Genomic DNA, 23,488 nt, shown 5'->3' with positions numbered 1-23,488 from the left:
TTATTCAATCACAATATGACAAACTCCTAGATGATATTACAAATGCATAGGAGTCAGAAACTGCGTTCTCCTTGTTTTTATGTCTGTAGACTGGAGCACGGTTTGTAACACACAAAATGTATTTCCTAGAAGTTATATTAAGCCTTTAGCCATTTGGCTGGTCACACTGTTTTGAATGATATAAACAGAAAAAATAACTACTTGCATTCCATGGTCACTCACTATCTCGTTGTCCCTTTAACAAATGTCTACTCTGTGCCCAGTCCATGGCTACCCAACACTCTCGGAGTGAAGACAGAACACAGTTGCTGCTTTCGAGGGCTGTAGTCGAGGGGGCTGGCCCAGACAGCAGTGGTCACAGAAGTGGACAAGCTAATTTTAGAAAGCAGAGGATATTTTGAACAAAATGCAACATGTAGCCTGGGGTGGATAGTGGTTGAAGGTAAGAGGACCTCTTGGATTAACTCGTCATGGTGATGCAAGCCATTTAAAGATCTAGGGACAGTGGGCACACAGGTCTTGAGCGAGGACTGAATTTGATGTTTTTGAGATGAGTTTGATGAGCTGCTGTGTGAGGAGTGAGGGAGAGAGTAAATCGAAGCATGAGGTCAGACAGGTGGGTGAGAGCTAGGTCACACAGTGCCTCATGCGTCATGGTGGAGTGTGGTTCTCATGTGGTTCTGATCTAAAGCATCACGAGAAGTTCAGAAGAAGAAATCATGTAGCTTGGTTATATTTTAAAACTGTGTTTTTACTAACAAATGGAAATGCATCAAGAAGGGCCACAGTGGAGGCAAATGCATCTGTTAGGAGCCTCCTTTGCAACCTCACAAGGGACGCAAGGCAATTAGCACTAGAGAGCAGCAGCCTAAGAGTGGGTGATATGCTTGAGATGTCCCCTTTCTGGTGCCACACTGCACGGGCAGAGCACAGCACTCCTGAGATGACTCCAGACACCCAGAGACCCTGGGGATCACTACGTGGAGCAAGTAAGTGGTGAAGAAATGGAAGAGAAAGAAACAGAAAGATGCGGGGAACAATGAAGAGATGCAGAACTCGAGACTTGAGGGTAGTGAGGAACAGCTTGATCTGAGTAGCCAGTGATGCCACCTAAGGCCATGGTGAGGTCCTGGCCTGTGCTGCCACTGAGGCTACACCTGGGTCCATGGCTCTGCAGCAGCAGGAGTCTGTTACCACCAAAGACATCTGTAGTCTGGGCTGCCACCCAGGGACATGTTGATGTCTGGGGACTGTGCAGAACTGGCTCCTCTCCTCACCTGGGCATCTTGGGAGAGCTGGCACAGGGTATGAGAGGAGGGGAGCTGCCCCCGCCCCTCACAGGCTGCAGCACTCAGAAAAGCCAGCCCCGCCCCTCACCTGGGTGGCACCGCAGAGCTGACCCTGATTGTTGGGGCCATCACGATGTGGGTGAGGATGAGGATGGGCAGGCTCTGAGGGCGTGAGAGCAGGAGGGCTGGTTCTGTCCCTTGCTAGTTGTGGCATTAGATGAGCTAAGTGAGGCACTGCTGGAGCGCTCACCCCGGTGGTACGGGTGTAGGAGAGCTGGCAGGCGGACTGGCTCGGATACCTCCCAGGCCCAGATCCAGGGCTTTGAGTTGGTCCACGCTAACATCTGGCTTATTCCATTTCACACAACGGTCTCCAGTTCTAGACATTCGCTTGCAAACACCATGATATCATTTTTCTTTATTTCTTCCTATTCGTCTATTGATGGACATCAAGGTTGGCTTCATTTCATATCTATTGTGAATAGTGTAGGATATACAAAGATCTTTGTGGTATGTTGACTCAGTCCTTCAGTGTTAAAACCAAGAGGGGTCCAGCTGGGTCATATGGTAGGTAGTTCTACTCTTTAATGGCTACATAAGTTTACATTACCAAACGGTAGTGAATAAAGGTTAGTTTCCCCCTACATCCTGGCCAGTGTTTGTTTTCTCAATGATAGCCATTTTGGTTGACATGAGATGGATTCTCAAAGTGGTTGTAATTTGATAGTTAAGAGTGTTGAACATGTTTTCTTTTTTTAAGGATGATCTGTTTAACTATATCTAGTACTTTAATAGATTTTACTGTGACCGTATCCATGTCATCAAAATTGCTAGCCACATGTGGCTCTTGAGGATGTGAAACGTAGCTGGTTCGAACACTGTAGAATTTCTAATTTTACTTACTTTTATGAAATTGAAATTTAAGTAGCTGTGTGTGCTAGGAGCTACTGTGTAATACAAGAAATTAGAGGTCCCCATTACCTGACACTATTTCACAATCCTAGTAACTTGAATTGAATTGGATTCCTCTGACGCTGAGCTGCTGTTCAAAATTGCTATCACGGCAAGCTTGAGCAATCCAGGTGTGCTCTTACCTTTATTATCTCATCAAGTTCCTCAAGAGTGAGCCGAGGTACGGTGAGAGAGTCTGTAGACATGCTCAGAGAGGCGCCCACGGCTTCCATCTGTTCCTTCACTCTCTCGTGTTGTTTCTGATGGAAGGAAAACAAAGGAGAGAGGATGTGACTGCATCATGGGGGGGGGGGGGAACTGAAGGACAGAACCATCCATTGGATGCAGAAAAGGCCTTTGAAAAACTCTAACATCCATTCCTGCCAAAAGTCCTAGAGAGATTAGGGATACAAGAGACATCACCACATAAGAAAGGCAGTTAACATCAACTGAAATGGAGAGAAACTCAAAGTAATTCCACTAAAATCAGGAACAAGATGAGGTTTCCAATCTCTATAGGTGTTCAGTATAGTACTTGAAGTTCTAGTTAGAGCAATAAAGCAACTGAAGGAGATCAAGGGGACACAAAATGGAAAGGAAGACATCAAAGTTATCTTTATTTGCAGATGATATGATTTAAAACAACAGAAGCCAGGCAGTGGTGGCACATGCCTGTAATCCCAGCACTCTGGGAGGCAGAGGCAGGCGGATTTCTGAGTTCGAGGCCAGCCTGGTCTACAGAGTGAATTCCAGGACAGCCAGGGCTATACAGAGAAACCCTGTCTCCAAAAAACCAAAAACCAACAAAACAAAGCAAAGCAAAACAAAACAAAAACAAAAGCAAAAACATAAGAGACCCTAAAAATTCTGCTGGTAAGCACCCATAGCTAATAAGCACATTCAGCCAAGTAGTTGGATGAAAAAATTAACTCATCAAAATCAGTAGCCATCCTGTATATAAACAACAAATGGACTGACAAATCAGGGAAATAGGGGCTGGAGAAATGGGAAGAACAAGTGAGGCGGAACACTGACTGTTCTTCCGAAGGTCCCGAGTTCAAATCCCAGCAACCACATAGTGGCTCACAACCATCCATAACGATATTTGACTATGTCTTCTGGAGTGTCTGAAGACAGCTACAGTGTACTTACATATAATATATCAATAAATCTTTTTTTAAAAAAAAGACAAGAAAAAAAAGAAAGGGAAGCAACACCCTTCACAATAGCCTCAAATAATATAAAATCATGGGGTAACTCTAACCAAACAAGTGGAAGACTTGTATGATTAAAAAAAGAACACCTTTAAGAGATTGAAGACAAGTTGAAGAAATAAGAAGATGGAAAGATCTTCCATGCTCATGGATTGCTGGGATTAATAAAGCAAAAAGGACCGCACTCCCAAAAGCAAGGCATAGATTCAATGCAGTTCTCATCAAAATTCTAACACAATTTTTCACAGACCTTGTAAGGACAATTTTAAGCACTATGTGGAAACACACACACACACACACACACACACACACACACACACACACACCAAGATAGCTAAAACAGTCCAGAAGAGATGAAGAGATACAAAGAGTTGAAGAGTGACTGGAATGGGGAGGACAAGTAGGGTGGGCAGGGAGCACGTACATTGGTGTCCTGCCTGCAAGATTTTCTAGTATAATAGTGGCCCAGAGCTCACGGGAGCAACCAACCAATATCTGATTTGACTTCAGGCCCATCCCATGAGATGGAACCCATATCTGACACTGCTTGGGTGATACAATCCCTGAGGTTAGATAGTCCAGAGACTTAGGGTAAAACCAAATATCACTGTTCTATTAAGAGAACACAGCAGTCCAGTGACTCCTAATGACATTCTGCTGTATTCATAGCTCAGTGCCTTGCTCAGACATCATCACAGAAGCTTTCTCCTGCAGCGGACAGGAACAAATGCCCACAGCCAGACAGTCTGCAGACCTTGGAACACTCATCCCTAAACAGGGTGCCTCTATCAGAGCTCTCCTCTAGGGGATCAGGGAACCCTAAGGAAGAGGAGGCAGAAAGAGTGTAAGAGCCAGAGGAGGACGGAGGACACCAGAGAAACCGTCTAAATGAACACGATCACAGGAATTCACAGACACAGAGGCGCCGTGCACAGGGCCCGTGCTCAGAGAGCTGCAAGGAGAAAAGGACACGAGCCCTCTTCCCCAGCCCAGAAACCTTTTCCAACTGATAAATACTGTAAATGAAAGTTCCGTTTTCTCCAAGGGAGTCTCACTGAGGAAACAAATGACTCTCAGGGGTAAGGCTGCATGCTTAGCAGTTAGATGGCCAACAGAAAAAAACGCTCCACCAGTGCTTCAGAGGTTCCTTGCCTCATAATGTTATGTTAGGTGTCTTATAATGTTATATCAGGGTTTTTCCTTTAATATTAAAACATCTTAATATATGTTATATATAATATTATATACATGATATAGATAACGTGTTATATATAAATGATATATGATATATAACACCCATATATGTTATATATTATATATATATTTCTCTCAATTTTTACCCTACATGTTCTTTGTGCATATATTGTGGTGAACGAGTGGGTCTCTCTGTCTGTTTCTTGGGCTCCTTTCCTTCTGTTTGTTTTGTACTATTCTAAGGTTAGATTTTGTTTATCTTATTATGTCATATTTTATCTTATTACCATACCTTAGAAGCCAGTTTGCTTTCTAATGAGAGACAGAAAGGAATGAATCCTTAAGGGAGGCGGGGTTGGGGAGGAACTGTGAGGGGATGTGGTGGGGAGAACCATAACCAACATATATTACGTGACGGAAAAATTATTTTCAGTGAAAGAAAACAATATTTTGCCAAAATTCTTAAGTTTGGGACTAGGGATATTACTCAGTAGTAAAACATGTTCCTACTATGCACAAGGCCATGGATTTGATGTTATCTCTCCAATTAATTACTTAAAGGAATAAAAATTTGGCAGTCCTGGTTCTGGAAAGACTCAGTGAAGCAGTATTCGGCAAATCCAGAACGGGGAAGTGGGAAGGGGTGGGTGGGAGGACAGGGGAAGAGAAGGGGGCTTATGGGACTTTCGGGGAGTGGGGGGCTAGAAAAGGGGAAATCATTTGAAATGTAAATAAATTATATCGAATAAAAAAATTAAAAAAAATCATATTCTAAAGCACAGAATCAAATTCTAATAAGGTCTTACTCATTCAAATTTGTTAAAGGAAATGCTGCTATATAGCCAAAATACTAGGTTTTAATTAATTAAATTAAAACCTAGTATTTAATTTTTTTCCATTGGAAGAAAATAAAATTTCATAACATTTAAACATGGAGACATAGGAAAAAGAGTGTCAGTAATAGTGTCTAGTCATTTGAGAGTCTAGTTAGTATTGGAAAGAGTATTGATCATCAAGAACAATCAGTATTCACAGACAGTATCTGGATTACACAGTAGGTGGGGGTACTCCATGTCCCTGTTTATACTCATCTGTTGACAAATAAAACTGATGCATTCGAGACATCATTTTAGATTCTGAGAAGACAGAATTCATGTACAGCAGGAGCAGTGCCCTTTGGGTGCTTAAGATTTTAGTGGGGATAGACAAAAGGTGAACCACAGGTGCACACATGCACATAGGCATACACATGCACACACACATGCACACACACACACAGAAGATACACAGATACACATCCAGTAATACCTTTGGAACTGGATCATAGACTATACCCTAAATGTATTAAAGATGATTGCATTGCTACAATTCAGGGCTATATCAGTGTAGAAGAGGGGGGGGGCTCCTTCTGATGGTCATTTTCTTAGCCTGGGCTTGAGAAGGACTACCTGAATTTGTCTGCCAACCTGACATGTATAAATAGCCGAACATGTTTCTCATAGCAGGACTGTATTGCATGTGTACCCATATGTGTCTATAGATGGGAGTGACATGCAAGGGTGGGTGGTTTCCATAGTTTTCACAGAGTGTTCATAGATGTAAGAATAAAAGGATATAAGGATAGTAAGTGAGACATGCGATGTAATGTGTCATGTAGCCTAGATCAAGGACAGGACAGAATTAGATAAGGGAACTGGGCACAACCACGTGAGCGAAGGAAAGAGGGGGAACAACATGGCCTCCATATCTGTGAGGCAGCTTTTGTATAGGCGTCAAGAAACACTGTTGCAACTGTCTGGCAAGTGCTGACCATTAGCTAGGAAGAAGCAGCAGCAGGACAGACAGAAGCTTAAAGTGCTGTGCGCCCTGTTGTTCTTTTCCTAAAATTCTGCTCACGTTGTTCATTTGTACTTAGTAGAAGGATTTGTTTAACTAAGCTAAAAGAGGCCTACCATCTGTCTGAAATCACGGAAATGCCAAATTCCTGATATCTGCATCCATGAGGGTTTTCTAAAAATGTGCATAAGAAAATTTTAATTAAGAGCTAGGTTGGCATGCGTTTACTTTTAGAACTGAAGTCGCTTTGCACAGGCGACAGCGTTCACTTACTGCTTCTGACAAAGTCCTGACACATGTCATTATTTGCCAAATACTAGCAGAGCCGCCCGTCACCCACGCATGCCTGCGCTTTAGTCTTCAGCCCATTGTGTGACACTCCCATTGGTTATGGAGATCACAGGGCCTTAAAAGTAAGTCAGTGGAGACGAGCGTGGTGACTCAAAACATAGCAGAGTGTGTTCTCTGGGAAAGGTCTACGCAGAAGACAAAGCCCTGACTGAGATGGACAGCTCACAGTTGGAAGAGAGAACCCGGTAGGGTTTGCTAATACATCAAGGCAGATCTTAGCTTCTTTTGTCCTGTAATGAAGCCTTCCTTCTATGGCTAAGGGTTCGGGTCTATGCTTGGGTTTTCTAAGTGGTCTCCCAAGTCATTGTCTGGTGGGGCATGGTCTGGGCTGATAATATCTCCTTTTCGTAACGAACTCTCCGTATTGAACTGTTTGGAAGTCTTCATTAGTGAGCCCCGAGACGTGCTCAAATGAGTTGCTGTGATAACTCACGTCTTACACACGTTTCATCATATTTCTGCTTGATGTTTCTGTGCTAGCTTGCAGCCTATTACACGTTTGTTAGTGTGCAATGGTTAACATCATTTGAAGGCTCTGTCTTACAGGCGTCTAAGCCCTTTCCATGGCCCATGGAGCCCTCTTTGGACCGCCCCATTAGTCTTACCTTTTTCTCTGTTCCTTGGTTCACGCATTCAGCTCAGGCAGTCCCTGCCTACCTGAAAGGCCACCTTCACTTTCTCTTCACCTGACTACCTTAGTCACGCTTTACTTCTTCCTGCAGAAGCAGTCTCATAATGCCAGGTACACAGTTGTGTTTCTCTGTTGTGTCATCTGTGAATGGATGAAGCTTCCTCTAAGCTATAAGCCCCATGCTACCATAGAATTATGTATTCTTTATCTCTGAACCTCTAAACCAACCATCATAACTGCTGGTACAAATGAACACATCAGTAAACATTCATTGATTTGATGAAAATATTCCAATTGTGAGCTGCTATGATTTTCAGATTGCACTGGAGTTTATTGGAGATGTAGTATAGATATAAGTAACGAGTGGCTCTTTTGTTTGAAGATCTAAATGTATACCTCTAACCTGTGTGGTAATGTTGCTCTATAGCAAAGGTTAATTCCAAGCACTTATGCAAGATTGGACTCAAGATATGCTTTTATTTGGTTTTCTTCTGAAAATGATTATCACAAAGCTCCAAACTTATGTTATAACTCATCGAGTGGTCCACAGATTTGGCATCCATAGCATCTTTATACGTGGCGAGGAAACAATGAAGAGCTTCCAGTGAGAGCAAGCAGCCTCTGTGAGAACTATTAGCGGATGGGGTTCTCTCGGCAGGGTGGGGTGGGCGGCCTGAAGGAGCGGAAGGATGGAGGAGAAATAGAACGAGGTCATTGACTGGGAAATAACAAAGGTCAGAATGAAAGAAATTGTAGAAGAATGGCAGACAGAAATTGCTTAGATGGTAAAACCAGAGTGTCTTGCAGTTGATGGAATGTGGCAGAGGCAAATAGGAAGTTGCAGGGCAGGTAGACCCCTGCAGTGACCTTTAAACAATACTTTAGGCTATACTAACTTTAGGCATGTTGTCCCTTTTACTAAATGCTACACTGGCCACTATCATTCTAAAAAAAAAAAAGTACTTAATAGGAGTTTGCTCCTGTTAGAAAAATGTGGTGAGTACAAGTTATTTTTATTTGGGAACTTTTACAACAACCTGCTGAGGGGCAGTGATGACTGAGAGTTTCAACAGTGGACCAAGTTTAAGTTGATCTTGTTGACCATAAAGTACTCAAATGAACTGGTGGATTTGGTACTGGCCATTTCTATTTGTCTATGTGGTTTTTTTTTTTAGCCTTAGGTTTTACAAACATGTCCAAGTTTACTTGTGTCATCCCTGTGAGGATGGTTCTTCACTGGTGGTGGTGGGGACCACAAGTATGGCGTGGAGTAGACACACGGTCAGCACTTCCCGGCTCTGTGGGTGTGGGTGTGGCCGTCAGAGGCTGGGCACGCTATGGCAGTACTTAGAATTTCCCTCACCTTTTTGTGTTTGTGTGGTTTTAGCTTGGGTTTAACCCCCGTTCTCTACAGCTGTTTTTGGTGGCCTGTGAAAATTCCTTTCCAAAAATTACACATTTCTAAAACCATGCCTTCAAACATCCAAAAGGCATAGTTCTGGGCAGATGTATGTTTCTGGAATAGTCCTTGCTCTCTGGAGAAAGCAGTATAGTCTCATGTACAGGCACTGACACGACCTCATTCTTACCTAAGCAAAGACTAAACATTTATCACACTTCAACTGAATTTAAGGCTCAGATATGGTAGTAATTTACAATAGCAAAAAACCCAACCATATTTAAAATATGAGTGCTTAGGGATACCAACATTTAAAGTTTTGAATGTCAGTCACCTTTTCTTGGTATAAGTTCGGTCTGTCTCTGCCCCACATACATTTCCAGTTGCCTCCCACTGTACCTCATGGTCTCGCTGCTTGGAAGTGATGGCTCTGTTCATGTCTTCTGCATCCCTGACATGGTCAAGGGCCTGGTTAATGGATTCCTGGAGGTCGGACAGCTTAGCATTGTAGTCATCCAGCTGCTCCAACACCACGGGGAATAAAGAGCGGGTGTCATTGTGTAGCCGCTGCCAGTTCTCGGCTTGGCTCAGCACTGAGGAGAAATGGAGACAGATTTAGTCTGGGCTCCTGCGTTTCACAAAGTAGAAAGAACCGCAGCTCCTGTCTGCTTCAGTGATCAAGACAGGAGAGGGGTTCGCCAAAGTAGCCCCACCGTTTCTGGTTAAGGGAGAGATGCTTTTCTGTTGGATTTAGGAGCTCCTGACACATGAACTAAAGGAAGGGCTTGATTACTTTTCTAAGAGGATTACACTTCTACTTGTGCAAAATCTAGGCTGCTATACCTTTCTGCTTATTACCTAGATTGTCCATAGTTTTATTTTATAAAGGAAAACTGGATATACATATAGTTATTCCCATGAGAAATAACCAAAGTTTTCCAGTCAGTGATGGAACAAGTGCCTATGCTGTTCTTCCCACTTTACCCCAGTGTTTCCAGTTAGTACCTTAGGCCAAACTCAAATGGAGGTTTTGGGTGGGATAAAGATCAAATAGCAACAACACAATATTCTTAAAGTCTCTTTCTTGGCTCCTAGGCACATTTATATATTAGATACCATAATTCTTGCCCCGCCCCATCCTCAGAAAAGAATGACAGTCCTGTTAAAGCTTGCCTTTCCTTTCCTTAGTATGAGGGAAATATACAAGTTCCTGACTCGGTAGAGAAAATGTTTAGAATCCATTTATTTCAAGAAACTAAGAGAGAGAAGTAGTTGGTTTCTTTTTCATAGGGACATCTGGTTAAATTTCAAAACAGCCAAGGAGCTTAGGAACATCTGGCTCCCATGCTGGAGCTCCAGCTGGCCTGACTGACCTGAAAGTCTCCTGTCGCTCTCCCTGATGGGAAGACTTTATTTGTTGTTATAATAAACCTTTATGCCAATAAACACTTTCTCTGGTATCCTCAGTAACTGATAGCAAAGGCTGATGGGACAGCGTCTGGGGGAAGAGGACATGAGCCCGGTAACCTTCACAGCTCCATAGATTCTCCAACAATCTAATAAAGTTCTCAGGCCCCTTCTTATAGTGGATTTTTAAATGTGAAAAATAAAATATATATAATTAAATATATATGACATGTGACAGTAATATAAGTAAAAATAGCTAACATAAATTCAAACCAATAGCTTTTCAATTTATGTTTTTATTAATTTGCCAATCTATCTCTATTAATGTATTAAGATCTAGCAATGGATGTATTAACTACAATTCTGAGGTATGAATGGAAGTATTATGAAATATCAGCAACTGCTGAAATCTGATATGAAAATCTGTAAATTCCTTTGTTGAATGTATAGATTCTTTGCAACTTTTTTTCACTGAAAATGTAACCAATGTTACTCTGAATCCAGGCTGGTCCTGACTAAGAGAACAGATGTGATCTGACTGAGTTCCAAGCCAGGCTTAAAGAGCCCTTGACCTTTCTGTTCTTTCCCTCTCAGGAGGCTCCTGTGCCATGTGAACAAGTCCAGGCTATTCTCCATGAGATAAAGACTACATGGAGGGAGATGCCCAACCTGCCTGGTTAGTCCTAGCACGAAATTCACAGGAGTGAATTTCACCTATGCCACATAGAACAGAGCTCAGCATGAAGGTTGAGGTTAGCCTGAATAACCACCCTATAAAATCAGGATCAAATAAATAGTTATGGTTTAAAATTAATACGCTCAGGGTGTATTGGCAGGTAACAGTTGGTGAGCTCTGTGGGTGTATTGGCAGGTAACAATTGATGAGCTCTGTAGTAACCAACTCAGGCATCAAATAACACTACTTTGTGCACATTGAAGTTTACACTTATCATGAAGGACATGCCATGTTTCTATTGGAGATTAAAACTTATCAAAACTCAGGGCCATCAGAACATCAGCACTGCTGTCATTTTCTATACAATTTCTCTCAGTATAGGCTTGGGAATTTTATTTTTATTTCTTCTATCCATCAACTTCTAAGCCTTTATTCTTTCTTCGTAGTAGTAAAAGTTAGGAGGATTCTGCATAGAATTCTCAAAGTTGGGCCTGGATCAAAAACTTTTGATCAAAAAAAAATTTCAGGATTTCCTGAATGAGTCCCCAAGACTGTGCATAAATTCCACACAGCTCTGAATGTTGAGAATTAGTTGTTTGACCAAATGTTGCCCTGCGCCTTGATGTCCTTTCCTGGTCCCACAAAGAAAGAAGACATATGCCGTGTTGGCCAGGAGCGGAAGACACATACATTCCTGCGCCTCATCTGCCTCCTCGTCCACAAGCTCCCTGTGCGTGAGGAACGGCTGCCGGCTTCGGATCTCTTCCAGCATTTTCTGGGCCAACACCAGCTTCTCAGCTATTTCCTCGGGGCCAAGTTCCTGATTCTCTCCATAGAAGAGCATCTTGCTGTTGATCTCTAGGAAGAAGAACACGGTGAGATGGGAGCAAGAAAAGGATGCCCAGGACTGGGCAGTCTGGTGGCAAGGCTTGAAACTGAGCTTGGAGTGGGAAGAGAGCTCCTTCCCAGGCTGAGCTGGGACTGTGCTGTGAGTGTTGATGTCAGCACAGGAGCTCATCATGAGGGGAGAGAGGCCAACCTGAGGAAACCACTCTGGGAATGGGAATGGGCTGCCTCAGAGCCTGCCTTAGTTCTCCGCTCATCTGGTATCCATGGTGATTCAAGAACACTTATATTTAAGGCACAATAGTCCGGGGACTTTGTTCACCATTTTATAGAAATACTTGGCTTGGAAAAGATGTTTGGCAGTGTCTCCTGTCACTTGTAGCATGCAGTGGGGGATATTAATTCCATTTTAGTCATCAATGATTTAACAAAACAAAGCTCTAAGCCAAAATGAGAGTACATTTGTAATTGAGCCTTTCAGATAGTGTTACAATCAAGCTAGTAAAAGGATTAAAAAATTACTGTGCGATCATTTTGCTCACATTTTTTCCAAATAATGTATTACATATATTAAAGTCATATATGTAGATACGCGCATACATACATATAACATGATTTTTCTATTTGCCTTCTGTGATGAAGATTTAAGACTGGGCCATTTCACTTCCAGGTCTGCTTGCCCTACATCTGATGTAGGCTGAAGAGTTTAGAACCAAGCGGACCACTGAAGCTCAGAGGGATTAGGTAACTTGGCCAGACTCCGGCATGTAACAGTTCCTTGACACCCTCATTCCTACTCCATATGATCAGAGGAGAGGTTGTTTGACTCCCTTGTTCTCTGGGGGCTCTGGGAGGAAGTGCTTTATCTTCCCGGCATAATGAAATTGTGTGTCTGTGGTTCACGACGATCTGTGTGGTTGGCCAGATAAGATGGGTGACAAACACTGGTGTCACATAAATCACACCAGGGTAAGGAGTTGTATTTTATGTGGGCACCAGCCTGAAGGCTGCCTGCTGGCAGCTATTTTGAACATGGTTAGGAATGAGAAATGGCGTACTGTTGATGCTGTTTAGTATTCCTGAATTTTGAAGGAAGGGACATAAATGGGAATAGATAGTTTTAATGCCCCAAACATTACTGTGTTACAGAGACATCAACATGTGCTAACCCTCCCAACCCCAAATATCAAACCTTTAAACATTTACTTTTCACTCAAAGTCTAAAATATGATTTCTAGAAATAAACAAAATGTAAACCTCAAATAAATCAAACATAACCATTCCCCACTCTCACCCCCGCCCCAGGTTTGGTGGGTCAAAGCTGAATTATTTGGCATTTTGATGTAAATTCTGTTCAGTTTCAGGCTGCTTTGTTTTAGCTATGTCTGGGATGGATTAGCAAAAAGCAATACAGACAATGACATTTGTGCCTTGGTCTTTGGAGACTATTCACACGATATTTTAAAGGAACGAAAACTGATGAAAATTAGTTTCCTACTTCCTTTTCCTTAGGAAATTTTCTCCATCCTTTGCCATGACCAAAGGACAAGAAGGCTCAGATTCTTTTCACAGGAAGCACCTAATGACCAAGGTCTAGTTTGTTAAATAGCAAAGGTGAATTACTCCCTCTGTCTGGCTTAGAAGGCTCCTGACTTTATTTGATGCCTAACAGAGCATTTATTTCTCAATTGGATAAATATGAGGGAATATTTCTAGGTTTACTGTTTGAAAAAATCAATAGAGCAATGCTTTAGGAGAGGAATATTTTATCAGAAAATGCAAACACATGAGCTAGGGAGGAAGGCGGTAGCAAGTCTGAAATGTACACCATTTGTTTTCCCTGTGGTTCACAGGCATCTGAAGAAGCAAAGCAAAGATCAATCTTAGCTTTATATGTCCCTTAGCTTAGAATATGCTCCTGGCTCCTCAGTAGAAGGATATGAATCTCTCACTGTGAGTCTCTTTACTGTCATTGTGCCATGAGATGCATTTGGTATTGTCACCCAGCTCTTGATATATGGCATAATAAAAAACCATGGAAACAAATAGTAGACCTTAGCTGACTCTAACCCGAGGAATGTCTATTTATCCTAGAACAAATTTCCCTTTCTGTTGGGAAATTGAAAACAGCTTTCACGGCACTGTTAAAACACTCTTTAAATGCAGCCTGTACTTAGTGGAAATCAGAGCTCAGATGAGTGAAATCTCCAGTAGAGCAGGTAGACTCTGCCATAGTGCTTTAGGACAAGGAGTCACTCCAAGGCCCTTGTCCCTTTTTTTGGGTTACAAACCTGAGTTACTAACTTGTCTGCTGGTCACTGAGGAAGAACATCACCAAGTGCTGGTGACCATTTGGACTGGTATGTTCTCATTCTCCTCATTCCCCGGCCCCATTTTTTTTTTTTTTGATACAGGGGTTTATAGTAGGACCCAAAACTAGCCTGAAACTTGTAGACCAGGCTCATCTTCAACTCACAGATATCCACCTGCCTCTATCTCTGAAGTCCTGGGATCAGACGTGTGCGCAACCACTCCTGACATGGTTTATTCATATACCGAAGGCATATTTGGGGGCTGCAAATAACTGGAAAAAATGTGACTCCTACTAAGCGCTTTCAGTTTAAAGACACCACGTTTCCCCCCCACTAGAAAGAGAGTGCGGCATTAAATGCAAGTGGAATGCCAAGCAAGAGTGATTGTGTATATTTATTCTTGAACATTGAGAGATAATCCATAGGAATGGGGTGTTCAGAAATAAAGTTGCCACGAAGACTGTATTGAAGCTAAAATCTCTAGCCTTTGAACAGTATGCTCCTGCACATAGTGATCCCTGACAGTAACCATTCTTTAATTGTCAACTATACACTGAATGTTTCCTTGGCATGAAATGTAACAGAAGAGAAGGTATTTACCCTGGATTTTGTCCCTCATGGTGTGGGCTTGCTCGACAAGCTGAGTCGCTTGGTCAACTGTATCCGTGCTTGCCTTCTCAACCAGTGTCCCCTTTCTTGAGGCTTGACTTCCCTACAAGTTATACAAATAAACATTAGATGTATGTTGTATACTCACCTATGAGGGTGGGCGAATATAATGCACTTGTGGTTGGTTTGTATATGCTTGGCCCAGGGAGCGACACTATTAGAAGGTGTGGCCCTGTTGGAGTAGGCATGTCACTGTTGATGTGAGGTTTAAGACCCTCATCGAGTTCCATGGAAGTCAGTCTTCTCCTAGCAGCCTTCAGATGAAGATGCAGAACTCTCAGCTCCTCCTGCACCATGCCTGCCTGGATGCTGCCATGTTCCCACCCTGATGATAATGGATCGAACCTCTGAAGCTGTAAGCCAGCCCCATTTAAATGTCCTTTATAAGACTTGTCTTGGTCATGGTGTCTTTCCACATCAGTAAAACCCTAAGACAGTACTCATTTGACAAACATGAGGAACTTTCCTGGCATGTGCCAGCTCTATGACATACTGAATGGTCCTAAGAATCATGCATGAAGATGAGGTAATAACCAGTTCTAGGATCCTAGAATGCGATTAAAATCAGATATACCAAGGCGATAAGTCATGGCTCTGTCCCAACCAACCACTTATCACACGTGTCTTATCCTTGCAATTGTTTCTGTATCTCAGGATGCCAGAATAGGAAATGACCTGTGTATGCCAATCACTTGGATAGCATTCTGATTGAAGGGCTTAAACATCGTCAAAGAGGGAATGATAAAGAAAGAAGGTAGATCCTGAAATGTTCCTACTGGGTGCTCCAACCCTGCTGAAACTGAATCACCACAGAGATTACAGGATAATACTCACTGGGATAACTGCTATTTTCAGAGCTTCATTCCAATTCCCCATCAACATTGATGGCCCTTGTGTGCAAATAATGGCCCAGGCGGATTTGGCATAGAGTAAATGGAACTTTATTTCCCAGGGGCTGACTCCCACTCAGTGTGGTGCTTCTATTTCAGAGCTCCGATAAAGTATTTATCACCATTAAATCCCAACCGCACTGTGGCTTTGGAAGAAAGTATGTGCATGTTCATAGGCATGTACATATGTGTGCACATATGCATATATGTGTGTGCATTTCTGTATGTAGTCAGACAGGAGATGACCTAAATGTCAGAACATTATTGCCATTGCACTAAGGATGACATTGGACAGGACAGAGAGATTGCTGAATTTTTGTAGGTAGGAGGAGTAGATCTTCAGCCTTTATTTAATAAGGGTCTGCTCGCCTTTTCTGGTGCTTTATTGGTTCAGCTTTGTGATAAAGCACTATAATGGTCACATGGATGGCAGGCTGAAGTCATATGGATGGAGTCCTGTGAGGTTACTGAGCCAGTTCTCCAGACTAGGGAAGTAGTTGCTCCAAACTCTTCTTTTATAGAGAGCTCTACCCAGAGGATTAGGGTATGATATCATTGGCAATGCTTTTGCCCTTTCTAGGATAAACCAAGCAAGTGTCCCTCTATAGTGGCTAAGGAAGAAGACGGCGAAACGTTATTATAGAAGAAACACTTAAAAGTTGTACTGGTTAGTTTTATGTCAGCTCGACACAAGTCATCAGAGTGAAGGAAATGCCTTAACTGGCTGTAGGCAAGCCTGTAGGGCATTTTTTTTATTCAATATATTTTTTTATTTACATTTCAAATGATTTCTCCTTTTCTAGCCCCCCACTCCCCAAAAGTCCCATAAGCCTCCTTCCCTCCCCCTGTTCTCCCACCCACCCCTTCCCACTTCCCTGTTCTGGTTTTGCCCTATACTGCTTCGCTGAGTCTTTCCAGAACAAGGGGCCACTCCTCTGTTCTTCTTGTACCTCATTTGATGTGTGGATTATGTTTTGGGTATTCCAGTTTTCTAGGTTAATATCTACTTATTAGTGAGCACATACCATGATTCACCTTTTGAGTCTGGGTTACCTCACTTAGTATGATGTTCTCTAGCTCCATCCATTTGCCTAAAAATTTCATGAATTCATTGTTTCTAATGGCTGAATAGTACTCCAAGGGCCATACCTAAACATAGTAAAAGCAATATACAGCAAACCGGTAGCCAGCATCAAACTAAATGGAGAGAAACTTGAAGCAATCCCACTAAAATCAGGGACTAGACAGGGCTGCCCCATTTCTCCTTATCTTTTCAATATTGTACTTAAGGTACTAGCTCGGGCAATTAGACAATATAAGGAGGTCAAAGGGATACAAATTAGAAAGTAAGAAGTCAAACTATCATTATTTGCAGATGACATGATAGTCTACCTAAGTGACCCAAAAAATTCCACTAGAGAACTCCTACAGCTGATAAACAACTTCAGCAAAGTGGCAGGTTATAAAATTAACTCAAGCAAATCAGTAGCCTTCCTATACTCAAAGGAGAAGCAGACCGAGAAAGAAATTAGGGAAATGACCCCCTTCACAATAGTCACAAACAGTATAAAGTACCTTGGGGTGACTCTTATCAAACATGTGAAAGATCTGTATGACATTTTCTAAATTAGTGATTGATGGTGAGAGCTGAGCCCACAGGGGTGGGGGGCACTCCGAGGCTGATAGTCTTAGGTTCTACAAGAAAGCAGTCTAAACAAGACATGGGGAGCAAGCCAGTTAGCAGCACGTCTCCATGACTTCCTCATCAAGTCCCACCTCTAGGTTACTTCCCTGCATAGCTTCCTGCCCTTTCTGCGTTTGATAATGAACTGTTATACGTAACTGTGAGTGATATAAAACCCTTTCCTTCCCAGGTTGTTTTGGTCATGGTGTTTCATCACAGCAAAAGGAACCCTAAGAAAGACAAAAGCCATTTGTCAGCCAAGTCTAAGATTCCTTATTACAAAATGGGGGTATCTGCCAGAGGCAACACGGCCATCAGACTCTTATTAAACTGCCTTCCCCGAATGCACAGTCTCTTCTGAGTCATCCTATCCCTTCCCCCCCAGCACCAGTCTTCTCCTGAGCTTATCGTGTGTTTTCTCAAGAAAAAAAAATGTGTAATCATTTAAAAATTAGCTGATGTAGAAAATAAAATGAATCTTATTCTTCACACCACACGTCACTGCTTTTAAAACATAAATATGATAGATAACACATTAAAATGTTTATGCTCGATCCCATTTACATGCTATATTTAGAAAATACGAGACTTGTTTTCTAAATTGAACACACACACAATATATATATATATATATATATATATATGCATACTTTGGTCTTATAGTTCAAAGAAATGTTCCATTGTTATGACTCTGTTTTTAAACTTATTTTTAACTTTAAAATGTGGAGAGATACATCTATAAGAAAACTTTTAGCTAATGAACACCAGAGGGTGCTCTGAGACATAAAGATGAACAGAAACCGTCTAGATGGTCATCCATCTAGATAGACACATAGAAATGATGTAAAGTGGACATTTATTCCTGGAAATTGAAAAATTACCAAATATAATACAGTATTTAGGGATGTTTTAAAGAGCTAACTTATTTCCTGGAGCTTCCCTTATGGGAGGAAAATAAAGGTATGCACATGCGATCAAACAGCATGTGCCTTGCTTTAAAACAGAAACAAAAACCTGTAGTTAAAACATTACCCATAGTTATAAACTGGTTGGTTAATTACACCATTACAAAGGATTGATCATGTATTCACCCCAATGGTAAATTTTCCTCAGATTTATTTGAATTAAGTAATGATGATAACCAATCTGTAGGATCACCATGAATTTTATTATTTAAGTTACAATTCTTTTGTGAGCAAGAGTAAAGGAGTTTTAGTCACTGCTCTGGGAAACAAGCGTAAATGGAGACAGTAGGAATATTGGTGTGTTTCCTCAAACCTGAATGGTGGATGTCAACTTCTGTGGGCTTCTCTTCCTTCTGTTTAGAGACATCTGCATATCCCCCATCTAGTGCCTGAGCTGCTGACCTGAGGCTCTAGATATCTCTGGACATCTACAGGAACCTACCTCAAACTTAAACTGTCCAGAGTAATTCAATCTGTACTATTAATCTTACTTATCCATTCCACCCTTAAGGAACTTCCCTCCTTCCTCCTATGACTTCTAATTGGTCATGACTCTAATTGGGCATGTGACTTCTAATTGGGCATGTGACTTCTAATTGGTCATGTGACTTCTAATTGGTCATGTGACCCATTTTATCCTGCCTGTCAGCCTTGCTTTTCTCCTCTTACATCTCCCCAGTCTTGGTCTGTCACACTTCTTTACAAGTGACGGCAAGGAAGGAACCGATTTCTCTTTCCCCATTTCCTCTGGCAGTCTCCCTTTGTACCCCACCTCCATACTCTTCCTGGACCTCCTCTATACAGATGAGAGAATACTTTTGAAATGCAAATCTAATCAGCTGTTTCATTGTAAACACTGCAATGACTTCAACATTTAGCTGTTGATGATATCATTGACTGTTAATTTGTGCCTGTTGTCTTAGACTTAAAGTCAACTTCAAGGCCAAGGTCAATATTCTTCAGATGTCATATTTTTTACACCTTTTGCATTATGGCACATTTTCCTCTGCTTAGAAGTTCTCCATAAACTCCTAGTCACTCCCAACACCCAACGCAACCTTCCCTAATAAGATTCAATGTTTGTTCATCAGACTTACAGTTTCTCCTGTACCAGGACCCATTGCTAAAGGACACATCATTAAAATAAATGTATCTGCTCTCTGCTAGACTGTGGCACCTTGAGAGCAGGGCCTGTGTTTACTTCAAATCTCTTAGTACCTATCACAGCAACTGTGAAGTGTCAGGTCTTTAATGCTTCTAGACTAGAAACCCAGTTTTCCCATCCGGTCTTTTTGGAAGAATCAGATACTTTTGCTATGTGTTGGCCCTAATGCTGCCTGTATTCGAATGATAACTTGAGGTCCCCAAGACTGGTGCCTCAGAGACAGAGAGTCTGCACAGAAGATATTGAGTGGCCCTGTCCCCAGTTAATTGTGATTGGTGAATAAAGATGGCGACAGCCAACCAATAGCTGGGCAGAAGAGACATAGGTGGGGTTAAGGTTTGGTGGGCTCGGGAGAAGCAGAAGGAAGCTGTCATGGAGAGAAGAAGAACATGTAGGAGAGGAGAAAGGAGGGCCACCGTGGGTTAGCTGAGGCACAACAATGTGGTTGTGTGAGCTGGCCAGTTGGAGCTACGAGCAGCCCAGATGAAACACAGTAAGGAATAGCTTGGGATATGGATAGGAAGGTAGATTCTCACAGCCTGGCAGGTAGACAGTTACTCAGCTATGGTGCTGCCTAGGCATATTTAAAAATATAAAGACTGTGTGTTCCTTTCATTTGGGAACATAAATGGTCTAAGGTGGGTAGAAACCCGTGCCAGAATTTTTAATATTTTTACTATCTATCTGTTATGATGTTTTTCTTTTGCATGAGCTGATATGTAGGTACCCTTTGTGTGGGTGAAAGACTGGGGTAACTGATCTCTGTGACTATGGCCCCCACTGCAGACTTTTAGGACCCAGAGTGATGCGAAACAGTGACACAGGGGCGGGGGGAGCTGCTGTTTCTACCTCTGCCTGTAGGCCACCATGCTCTCCCACCTTGGCCATTATAGGCCCAGGAGCACAGGAGCTTGGAACCTTGGGCCGGTCTTTGGTATTTTCAATACAGGATTCATCAGTAGTGGTGACAGAAAAAGCCTTCGGAGCATTGGTTCTTTGTCGCCACAGATACATGGGCATCCTTCAGCGTATTCCCAGGGGTAAATGGTATAAAATGGTTCTAGGGATTTCCAAATAGGGGTTGGAAGACTTAGATATGGAATTTGGGAGATAAACAACAATATACCTCTCAAACCCCAAACTACTCCAAAACCCAGTGACTTGAGATGAGTAGAATTTGTGAGATTTTGACCATGGGATAGAGATACTAAATGTCAAGTTTGAGACCATATTACTATGGTTGTAATCTCTGTGGGAAGGAGTATGCATAACGGAAGTACAGCATGGATTTGCCTGGTGCCCACAGACGTCAGGAGAGGGCGTTGAGTCTCCTGAGACTGGAGCTATAGACAGTTGTAGCAGCCATGTGGATGCTGAGAATAAATAGAACCTGAATCCTCTGCAAGAGCAGTAAATACACTGAATCATTGAACCGACTCTCTTATGTGAGCTTTCATAAGCCATGTTTCACTCTGTTTTTCTCAGTAGATTTAAATATTTATTTAGGAACCTGGAGCTGTGGGCCATCGAGGTTAAACCTGATCTAGTCTTCCCTGAAAACTGGTTTCTTGTCAGGAATTAAGATGAGAACCCTCCTGACCTGTAAAGATATCCCCTCCCCCACCCCCACTACCACTCCCCACCCCCTACCCCGTGGGTGAAAGTTCCTGAAGACCTGAAAGATCCAGAAGTGTTCCTGGTCCACACGCTGGTGCTAAACATCTCTGTTTGCCCCACAGGGACCGTGAATGCCTCACTTCAAGCAGGTGAGCCAGGCCATGTTTGAGCTGAAGATTCTGAAACCTTCCGAACTTACCGTGGTCTTAATTTATGGCTCTGAGGACCACAAGCTTCGGGCTAAATGGATGTTTGAGTCCAGCGGTGCCACCCGCACCAGGAAAGAGCAGTGCTCATGCTGGAGGAAGTCTCGAAGACCCTGGAACTGGGCCTGTGTTTGGAGTGAAGCCAGTTTCCAGTCATTGTGACTCCCCCCTGGACACCAGCTGTGGCCAGTGTTTGGTTCTGGCGTGATTTTTAACTTTGCTATATGCTTTTAGAGTCTAACGAGATATTCCTGGATCCCTGCTGTGCATAATGGTGTGAATATCTCTTTTCCAAGGTTATTATTCTAACTAAATAATAGAATGTGAATGATTAAAATGCATGTCATCGTTAAAATATGAAAAGAGCCAGGACCCTTTAAAAATATTTAGTGTTTCTCTGAGAATTGAAATTGTAACTTGTCAAATCTATTGTCTATATTTTTTCAGCTCTTCATACTGTATTTGTGATATGCCATTTCCTCTTGCTTGATTCTATTTTCCTGTGGACTTGAAATTTATTCTTGACTCTTTATTCTACCTAAAGTTTATTTTTGATTTATGGTATAAGTTAGGCTGAGCTTTGATTTTCTTTTGAAATTTTAATTTATTATTATTTTTGTGTGTGCATGCACACACATGGCTTGTATAGAGTTAAAATAAGAACTTTTTAAAATGACCCATCTACACATGGGTTCTAAGGACTGGACTCAGGTTGTTAGGCTTGTTGGCAAGTTTTTACAAGCTAATTTCTTTCTTTTTTTATTAACATTTAAAGTGTTTATTGTATACAATATAGCACATTCTTGAATGCTTGATAGCTCCTTTTTTAAAAAATATGTTTTATTTATTTAATGTGAGTACACTGTGGCTGTCTTCAGACACCAGAAGAGGGCATTGGATCTCATTACAGATGGTTGTGAGCCATCATGTGGTTGCTGGGAATTGAACTCAGGACCTTTGGAAGAGCAGTCAGTGCTCTTAACTGCTGAACCATCTCTCTAGCCCCGTTTGATAGCTCTTATCTGTACAGTCCTTTGCAAACAGTTAGATGACTGTCCTAGTTGCATCCCATATTAAGTATGTTAGCCAGAACAAATGCATAGAAAGTTCACCATAAACACAAATATTAAAACGGGAAGACAGGAAGATGCCCTTTATCAACTGTCACTGTCGATCTGGCCTTGATTTTCTGGGACACTCATGGGTCACTGAACTTTTCCTGGACTTTAAAAGCCTCATTGCTTGCGATTTGCTAGGCTTACCCAGGCTATCTGTATTCTTCAAGGTGGACCCTGTTATTTAAAAATTTCCTACTAGATTGAAGCAGTCAATACAGATAAGCTCTGTAAGCAGGAAAAAAAAATCAAACCAAACTGTGCTAAAACAAAACAAAATCAAGCCAAACCAAACCAAACCAAAAACCAACTCAAATACCTTCAGGAAGTTCCTGAAACAGACCAGATTTACCAGGCCCCTCCTTGTCAGAGTATACAATAAAAGCTGAGAGTCCCCCTTAGATAAATTGAGCTAAGGTGCAAAGAAGACATTCAGACAAGACCGGGTGCCTGCAAGAAACAGAAATCAACTGAGGTGCCTGGAAGACCAACTGAGTCACTTGGGAAGAACCCTCTCCAATCTGTTGAGCAGTCTGTAGGCTGTACAGTGTGTTTCAGGTTACCAGCTTTGTAAGCTGTCAGCCATGCTATGGTGGGCCTTGGTGACGTAAGCTGTTTAGAGTAATTTATGCTCCTGTAAATTACTCTTCACCCATATTCCTGTAAGTAACCCCAATAAAACTCATTGGTTTACCGAGTTAGACTTTGGTGGTATCAGGGGTAAAAAGACATGCATGTCGTATCTCCCCAGGAGAAATTTTTGACACACAACAGACACAGACTCGGAACACATACCTTCTCATCCAGTTCCTCTACATCCGACAGGAGGCTTCTCAGTGTGTTCTCAGAGTTGTTTATCTGGATCTTTTTTAGGGTATACTGGTTTTCTCTTTCTGACAACCTTGTCTGTTGGGGAGGGGGAAAGGGTTAAAATATTTTATTTTTATTTTTAGATTGAATATTTGTGTGTATCTTAGTATAAATTTGTGAGTGAGTGCAGTGATTACAGTGGCCAGAAGAGGGTGTTGGATTCCCTGGAGCTGGAGTTTGAGGTGATTGGAAGCCGCTCAG

The 23,488-nt window shown here is 42.1% G+C and overlaps 1 protein-coding gene and 1 pseudogene across 1 annotated transcript in view; one reads left to right on the top strand and one right to left on the bottom strand.

Moving 5' to 3' along the window:
- Nucleotides 1-23,488, bottom strand: part of Lama4 (laminin subunit alpha 4) — a 149,630-nt gene that overhangs the window by 58,055 nt on the left and 68,087 nt on the right. Inside the window, exons 8-12 of the mRNA XM_052163517.1 lie at nucleotides 23,213-23,323; nucleotides 14,707-14,818; nucleotides 11,639-11,806; nucleotides 9,265-9,458; nucleotides 2,384-2,500 (exon numbers count right to left, since the gene is read on the bottom strand). Of these exons, the coding sequence (XP_052019477.1) occupies nucleotides 2,384-2,500; nucleotides 9,265-9,458; nucleotides 11,639-11,806; nucleotides 14,707-14,818; nucleotides 23,213-23,323 (702 nt within the window). The remainder of the gene's footprint in view (nucleotides 1-2,383; nucleotides 2,501-9,264; nucleotides 9,459-11,638; nucleotides 11,807-14,706; nucleotides 14,819-23,212; nucleotides 23,324-23,488) is intronic.
- On the top strand, nucleotides 20,285-21,442 carry LOC127670047 (developmental pluripotency-associated protein 5A-like; annotated as a pseudogene).

This window comes from Apodemus sylvaticus, chromosome 19 (assembly GCF_947179515.1).
Source record: "Apodemus sylvaticus chromosome 19, mApoSyl1.1, whole genome shotgun sequence".
NCBI classification, from domain to species: domain Eukaryota; kingdom Metazoa; phylum Chordata; class Mammalia; order Rodentia; family Muridae; genus Apodemus; species Apodemus sylvaticus.
Note: the sequence above shows the minus strand (reverse complement) of the source record. Positions and strands in the feature narration are given on the sequence as shown.